This window comes from Anastrepha obliqua, chromosome 1 (assembly GCF_027943255.1).
Source record: "Anastrepha obliqua isolate idAnaObli1 chromosome 1, idAnaObli1_1.0, whole genome shotgun sequence".
Lineage (NCBI taxonomy): Eukaryota > Metazoa > Arthropoda > Insecta > Diptera > Tephritidae > Anastrepha > Anastrepha obliqua.
This window is the reverse complement of record NC_072892.1, coordinates 84,852,441-84,860,862: the sequence shown is the minus strand read 5'-3', so window position 1 is coordinate 84,860,862 and position 8,422 is coordinate 84,852,441. Positions and strand designations below refer to the sequence as shown.

General features: G+C 33.9%; 1 protein-coding gene across 1 annotated transcript; it reads right to left on the bottom strand.

Moving 5' to 3' along the window:
* Positions 1–2,854: 2,854 nt before the first annotated feature.
* Positions 2,855–3,258, bottom strand: LOC129247730 (uncharacterized). Its single transcript, XM_054887008.1, has one exon. The coding sequence runs from the start codon at positions 2,996–2,998 to the stop codon at positions 2,855–2,857; it is 144 nt and encodes a 47-aa protein (XP_054742983.1). The 5' UTR covers positions 2,999–3,258.
* Between the last annotated feature and the right edge of the window lie 5,164 nt (positions 3,259–8,422).

The window sequence follows — 8,422 nt, the reverse complement described above, 5'->3', positions numbered from 1 at the left end:
TCATTGGTGGCATACCTGCTTAAATACTAAAAAATGACTCAATTACTTAGAAAAACAGGGCAGATTGAAAAACTGAGAAAACTAATAGAAAAAAAACTAATAGAAAAACTAATTATTTTAGATCATTTTTCTTATTAATTTTTAACCTAATCTCCATTTAGCTTTACACTCCAAGCGTTTATCTAACTTTTTTTAAGTCGTCAAAAATGTAAGATTTCGTAAGGTCCTCAAAATAGTTATCATTTGGTGTGAGTCGTTGTCCACTATACCATTTTCCTTAAGTTTGGATAAAAAAAAGTTATTACTGGTCAACCCTGTTTTAATACCTCAAACTTTAATTCTATGATTTCGGCCATTGAAATTGCACTAGCATGACTGATGGAGTGCTTCTATGCGAGTAAATACCCCACCACAGACTTTCGGCTTCCAAATTTAACAAAATTTATTGAGTAAAGAAAAACGTAGTTTAAAACTTCGGTCTATAAAAAGATTGGGCTTTGGCTAAAAAAATAGTTCTTTAATACTGCAAACCCAAAATTCCTCTTTACGAGTATACCGACATTTAGTTAAGAGCAATTATGTGCCAACAATTTATCATATCGATTTGTATTGTCCTCATAGGTATATAAGATAGTATATGAGCGATTTCATGTCAAGTAACCTAAGTATTTTAGATATTGTTTTAACTTTTCTGAAAATTGGGTAATTTTGAACATTATTAAGACGTAAACTGAAAAAGTTTAACAGAAATGTTGAAAATTATGGTGTGAAGTATTTTAAAGGTAAATTTCTTCGATTCGTTTTAAAATTTTTATAAATTTTTGTACTAAATTTAAAATAATTGTTAAATTTTTTTTGTTTTTGTGATATTTTCCTTTTTATTATGCACAGCAATCCAAACATTTTATAATTAGATTCCATTAATTTTTTGAGATATATCCAAATACAGGTACGTACAGCAAACCAGTACAAAATCAGTGCAAATTACTGTTCTACACGCGCGTGTATTACACCCGTTTGCAAATTGATCGAAGCAGATACATGGTTTTTTCATTGGTTGGCTATACGTATCTGAATATACATAATAATATATTATAATATTACAACAAATTAGAAAAAAGCTGATGGGAGCATTTTTGTTTTCAAAAAAATATAATTATTTTCCAAAAACATTTTTTGAAGAAATATTGTTTTCGTAAAATATTATATTAAAAAAAAATGCCGAAGAAATTTCCTTTTAAAAACTCTATACCCGAATTTCCAACCTTGAATATATCGCAAAATTATAATGTTTTTCAGTTTACTTCTTAATATTGCTCAAACTTCCAATTCAACCAATTTTTAGAAAAAAATACGTCAATGTATAAAACACTTGATACGAAATCGCTCATATGTGAGCGTTGGTGAACGACAAAAAACTCGAGCTTCACTTATTTGTGGTTTCTTATATTTTAAAGCCCTAAAAATGTAACAGCATCACTCTCAAATTAAAAAAAACCCATTTGCAATTGCATCAATTAATTTAAAAAATTTGCTTTGAATGCATTTTTTATGAAAACTTTTATAATATTGTAAATTTAAACGCGTTCTTGGCGAAAACACTTACTTACAAATATATATGTGTATCATAAATTTCGCTACGACAATGAGAAAAAATTATTTAAAAAATAAAAGCAACCAAAAACCCTAAATTACAACATTATTACTTAACGCTGAAGGCCTCATAGCCAATGCTGCGTGTATATTTTTACATAATAGAATTATTTTTAGTACAAAAACTACTATAAAATAAAAAAAAAAATCCATAAATATTTAATGCCCTTCTTTCTTCCGCATTTTTACTATTTCATTGTCTTCGGATCCACACTCATTTTCTCATGCTTACAAACATTTTCCTGCTTTCGTCTCTTCATATCTTACCCTTCTGCCTTAACTTCTTTCAAATTACCAAGCGAGTGCAATTTTCTATCTTGCAGCTCTCAATTAAGCAGCTAAATTTATATGCGATGAGTTTTGTGGAATAAAATAATTTGCTAAAATTAATCTGCACCAAGGCATTTCTGCAAAACTTTTCTTTACCATTTTTAGCCAGTCACTGAAGTTATATATGAAATTGTCATAGTTACACTTTTACTTAAAGTTAATTAAAACTCGTCTTTGTATTTATTTCTGTTGTAAGTTTTCTCATTGCATTTCGTGGTTTGTCTTATTGTTATAAACTGTTGTTATTCTCGTAATTTTATGCATTTGCTGCTCGAATGCTCTGATTCATTCCACTTTCTATTAGCATTTTGTTTTTATTGCATACATTTTTTCTTTTTATTATTTCGCTTAAATCTTGTTTTTCCTTCAATTTTTTTCTCTGCGGAAGTCTTAATTAGCTCAAGCTCTGCATTTGTACTCTGATTCCTCGTCAGTGCAACCAAAGTTTTTTTCTCTCTCCATCCAACTGGATGCGGTATCCACTGCCTTTGATACGCTGTCATTTAATTGAAACCGTCACTTTGCCGCAAGCTACACAGTTATATGGTCACCACCGTCGCCATCGGCTTACGCATAGATTGGTTTATCCTATGAGCTTATTAACGTGACTTTTGCGAGCTTCCTGATTGTCCTCCACTTAAAGCAATGTATTGGTGTTTTTTCTCTTATTTCTCTGTTATGCGCTTTGCCATCGGATCCTTCCCCGCCACGCAGCTGCTCTCCATACGCACTCATTATCCGCCGCCCAGTCTGTGTTCCGTCTTCAAACGCCTTTTGGCCCGTGAATCGTTGACGCGCTTCCCTCATCGTACACTGTATTTTAGTTGACCGGTTTTGTCCAATTCGTGGTGTGGCACGTACTCCGGCAAGTCTACACAAAAATAATGTCTGCACGATCTGATTTCGTGGTGGGCGGTTGTCGTTGGAAAGCGTAGACATTAACAAGTAATTGCGCCATGAAAATCAGGCAAAATAAAACGATTAAAAGGATATATAGAAGAATATCGCGCACCATACCGACGCGGCGACCCAATTCGCTATACGCAACGCGATGCAGACGGCTTTTTGCAGCGAGGCGGAAATGTAAGAGTGTTGGCCTCGTAACGTATTTGCAGCACGCGCTTTTGTCTTTCTACCTGCTTGCAAGCCGCCGTAAAATCGCTTTGTTTATGGGTAAGAATTCAAGAAACTCCCAAGACGTATTTTGTTTATTCGAGACAAAGTGCGATACTCAAAGGTTGAGCATATAGTTGCCAACGTATCAAATGGTAAAGGCGTAACGAATAATCAGGGTGCTTTGTAGGGGTGACAGCTGTCTCCGTCGACGCCGCAGCTATCGCTTTTTACTGCCCTCCTTACTTGAGTTGCTAGAGGAAACGTTTGCATTCGTTGTTTCCGCTGCAGCCAACGTCGCCTTCACCGACTCGTGCGATTGAGTTCAACAATTATTTGCGCCGTCTCAGCGCATGACGCTGCTCAGTAGCGCTGTTAATTTCGCAAGCTTGCTAATGTAGTTCTGCGCTTTGTTTGAACTTATTAGAACGGGAAAAATGTGGAAATCGTGTCGCGCTGCCTTTAAGTGGCCCATCTTATGCGTGCATTACTTTCAAGAGCCGCACTTGCCACTACTGCAATTGATTTTTCACCTGCGTCTGATCTGATTGCTCAGCTGTCTGGTGCCGGTTTCTGCCTTCTTCGTCTTAGAAACTTTGTGTCAGCCTGTGATGGCTACGTCAACGTCGTCACTGCGCTTCTGTTACTCGAAAGAATTGAGTGAAGGTGTTTGCTCTACTTTACTTCCTACCTTTTGTCCTGATATTTTTTCGACGTGGTTAAGACTGCAAATAGAAAGTAGAAAAAACGATTATCATAAAATACTTTCCTCCACACAAACAAAGATTTAAAACATTTAAACTGAAATGCTATAAAAAAGCTGGCAATATGTTGAAGCTAGAAAAAATAGTAAAAAAGGCGAAAAACAAAAGCGTTATAAAGGTAAACACCAACTGTGCGGGCACAATAAAAAAATCAACAAACAAGCGGCAGCTGAAAAAAATTGAAATAAAAGTAAAAGCACAAAGTCCTTACATCTAGTTGAATGTCTATGTGTATTTAGTAATTGTGTATGCACCAACAAAAGCAATGTAGTAAAATTGTTGAATTTATATGCAACTATGCATGCAACATGCTCAGCTATTGTAAGTACTACCGAACAAAGCGGCAGCAATATGCACTTCATGGTACTTCATGTGGCAGTGCAACAACAGAAGCAAACAACTTGTGTACCTATACACATACAAACAGATTTACATATCTTGCATTTGCAACATGAAGTGGTATGCACGTAGCATGAGTGAGTGCTGCTTGTCGCATGCGCCACCTATAGCGAAGTATTGCAACATAATAGTGCATCGGCACGGAATTCTGCATGCAAATTTTACATTTACGAATGCAGAAAAGCAATAGCGAGCTGTAAAATAGCATTACCAACGATGAAAATCTACAAAATATGACCAGTGTCATGAATTTTTAAGAATGTGTGGAGATATTAGAAGAATCTACCAATCAAAAACAAAATAACACAAGTATGGTTTTTAATCTCATCGGCTCGCACCCCTTTACAATGTAACTGTGGGTAGTGGAAAAACGTGTAGTGGGAGGTATGAACGCCTCAAGAGCGGTGAGTTTGATGTCGAAGACAAACATGCGATGAAATACAGAAAACCATCTTAGAATCTTAATTGGAGGCACTACTTGATGCAGAGTCGTATGAAGAAAAAAAATGCGTTATTGATATGACAGCATTATTAACGATTCCATGTTAAGTGAGCCAAGTATTTTGGATATTATCGTACATTTTTTTCTGATTTTCTGAAAACCGGTTTATTTGTAAATTCGAGCATAATAATAAATAAACTGAAAAAATTAATATGTTGAAATTTATTCAATATTGAAAACTTCGGTATAATGCTTTTTACAATGAAATACTATATGTACTCGGTTCTCTCTTTGATTTTTTTCTAATTTTTTTGGTCGAAATATATCTTGTAAAAAGTTTGGAGGAAAAAAAGTTGTTTCTATTCTGAGAGTAGGCTCAGTAATTCCAGAAAGTTTCATAGTGGGATTCTCATAAGTTTTCGAGTTATATTCAAATATGTACAGTGAAAATACTACGCAAGAAATAGTGTTCGCATATTAAATCCATTGCGAATCGATCGAAGTGTCGCTACGTGCACGCACAAATAGAAGGCACTTTTTATAGCATTAATTATGCCATCCACTTTTGAATTTCCACTCTTATAACCTCAATAAGATTGTCTACATCTATTACTATCAGAAGCTACCACTCAACCATAATCTACAGGGTCCAATCACTCTCATTTTCAATAACTGATACTTTTTCCTTATTCATATTCCTTTCCGTCTGTTAAGCTCCACTTTTAAAAATGCTATTGACAACGATTTTCATCACGGTAACCATAATGGCCTAGGATAGTTTTCTCCATCAATAGGACTAAAAATATAATAATAGTCTTTGTAGATAGGGGCCAAAAAATTAGAACGTTGTAAACGAGGACTGAAAATAATGTATATTTTCAAATTTTCAACGAAAAAATCAAAAGCTTCCAAATATCGCAGAGCAATTCGAATATACGCAAAATGAATCGGCCCATCGGAAGATTTTTAATTTTTGCAAATGACGTCGTACGTCAAAAATATTTGATGTTTGTAAACTGGACGGCAGCAGCCTACAAACAGTTAAGCGCGTATATAAAGATTTTCATCACTAAAAATCGTATTTTTTTATATTTAGTATTGAAAGGTATCCAAAAATAAAATTGGATGATTAATTTTGCGCCATCTTGTAAATATGTACTTAGAAATCGATTAATTTGATATGTAAGAAATGCTGGATTTTTTTTTTTTTTTGGTATGGAAGAAAGCACTCAAAACCGTCGGAAAAAAATGTTTAGTCAACGCGATTTCGGAACCTCTTTAAACTTGTACCTCAAAATGTAATGAACTATAAAATTTCATACTCGAAATATTTCTAAAAATTCGGATGGAAAAGCTTGTAATTGTAATTAAAATTTGTTGAAAGTTGAGGTTGTAAATTTAGATCTATTTGGTTTTCGTAGTTCAAAAAGTTATTAAAATTAAATAAGAAACAAATAAGTTAACAAAACTTGTCAATAAGCCCCTGTGCTACAGATATGAAGTCAACTTTATATGCGTAAGGATAGGGTGAGTTGAAGTGGGCTGTGACGTTTTGATTTGAAACACTAAATTTTATTTTTGAAAGAAAAAATAACGCTCTAAAAATGAGTTTTTTTTTCGATCAAATAAAAAACTCAAAAAGCGATCATTATTTTAAATTTAAACTCAAAAAATATTTATTATTTCTTTTCAAAAAATAACGACTCTCAAAATAAATTGCGAAAAAATAAGAAATCAGATATATGTATATATATTTAAATATATATATAAATAATATATATATGATATTGGCGATCCCACCCTTTTTGGGTGTTTGGCAGAGTTCCTTCTTCTAAATATGGTGGGCGTCTTAATGTGGTTCCACAAATGGAAGGACCTACAGTTTTAAGCCAACTCCGAACTGCAGATACTTTTTATGAGGAACTTTTCATGGCAGAAATACACTCGGAAGTTTGCCAATGTCTGCCGAGGGGTGACCACTATTAGAGAAAAATGTTTCTATCATTTGATTTTATCCGTCAAAGATTCGAACCTGGGCACTTCCGAATGGTAATCGCGCACCAACTCAAAATAAAGATTAAATATTAATATCTCTGACAAAACTTGTAAAAATTACAATGCCTGGTAATGCCATTTTTCACACAGCACTATACTCATCTGCATATGATGAATAGCAAATGATATTCAACCGCATTGAATGCAATGGCTAGCAAAGATTCACAAACGAAAGCGGCAAGTGCAAACGGCAGTAGGAAATTGGAATGTAAAATGAGGAAATGAGAAATGAAAAAGTAAATTTCTTAGTAAATATTTACTACACTACAAATGTCGTATGATGTGACATCACTGCTATAAAAACTTACAAGTGCTTGTACCAGGCACTGAGATTGTTAGTGCAATAGCAATCGGCCAATGGTTTTACTCTACCATCATTTGCGCCAACGCGGAAATAGCTGTACATCTAACTATATGAAAGACCCAAAAGGGTAGATGGTATGTGCGTAACTGGAACATTTTAAAATGTAGAGCAAACTCATTTCAAGCGAGTGGGTGATGGATGTGGATTGCGAAGTTTGTATTGCCACGGGGCAATAAGCCGGTTCTGCTTACCTGCATCAGGTAGCAGCTGCTGGAAACCACATGAAATGGAGTATCTCAGGGAACACTTAGCAACTGTACAGAATATAAGTAGATATACATATATACATATATATATCGGTATGCACAGATGTATCCATTGCAGTGTTGTTTGCATTGGAACTTCTTAGAACTGATACTTATTATTGTTTTTTTTTGGTTTTTGTTAATTCTCTTCGCATACGTTTTAGTATCGTCTGCTCTTCTTACCTGAAATCGCAGAGTTGTTTCAGCTTCTTGAAGTTTTATTGCATCGATTACTTTTTTGAGCGATTCTCATTTCAACCACAAAGTTACTTACACACTTCAAAATAGTAAAATACAAGTAGGGAAGTGAGACTACCTTTCATTTTTTGTTTAATTACTTTCGCTTGAATTCAAGTGAACTTTTGTCGTTATAGTTAAAATAATTAAATAGTAAAACTGTTTCAAATGTATATCTTTCAGTAGGAAAATATATCGAAATAAATTCAATACTTTTAGTTTGGTCCTTTTAACAATGCAACAAATTGTTTGTAGTTGTTGTGGAAACAAAAACTATTGGCACACGAAGCCAAAGTAAAATTCAAGCAAAAGCTTTTACTTCAATAAAGTTTCAAGTATAGGCATTCACTTAGTTTTCAATTATTTTACTAAATTTCACCTACATAACTTTATTTTCGGAGAAACTTTTCCATTTTTGTTACATCCCCATTATTTTTATAGTTTTTGTTTTGTGCATGATTGACCCAAAAAGACTGTCTATTTTGCATTCATTTTCTTGTTGTAGTTACACCCGTGCAGCAGCTGTCGGATGTGAATGTTGAGTTTAGTGATGTGATTTTTGTGTGGAGGTTCAATAATTCCATATTCCGCGCTCCGAAGAGAAAGAGATATGGTAATAATATAAGAATAATCTCAGAATTGCAAAGCGCACAAGTTTCAAAAATCGTGATGCACTAACTTAAATAACCAACTTATTTCACTAAAAGATTTTTTAAATTTTGGAATTGAGTTCAATAATCGTTTGCACGTGCAGAAATAATATAACATATCTTAGCCTCTTCCTAAAATTCACCACCAAAGGGATTTCAAAGATCCGTAG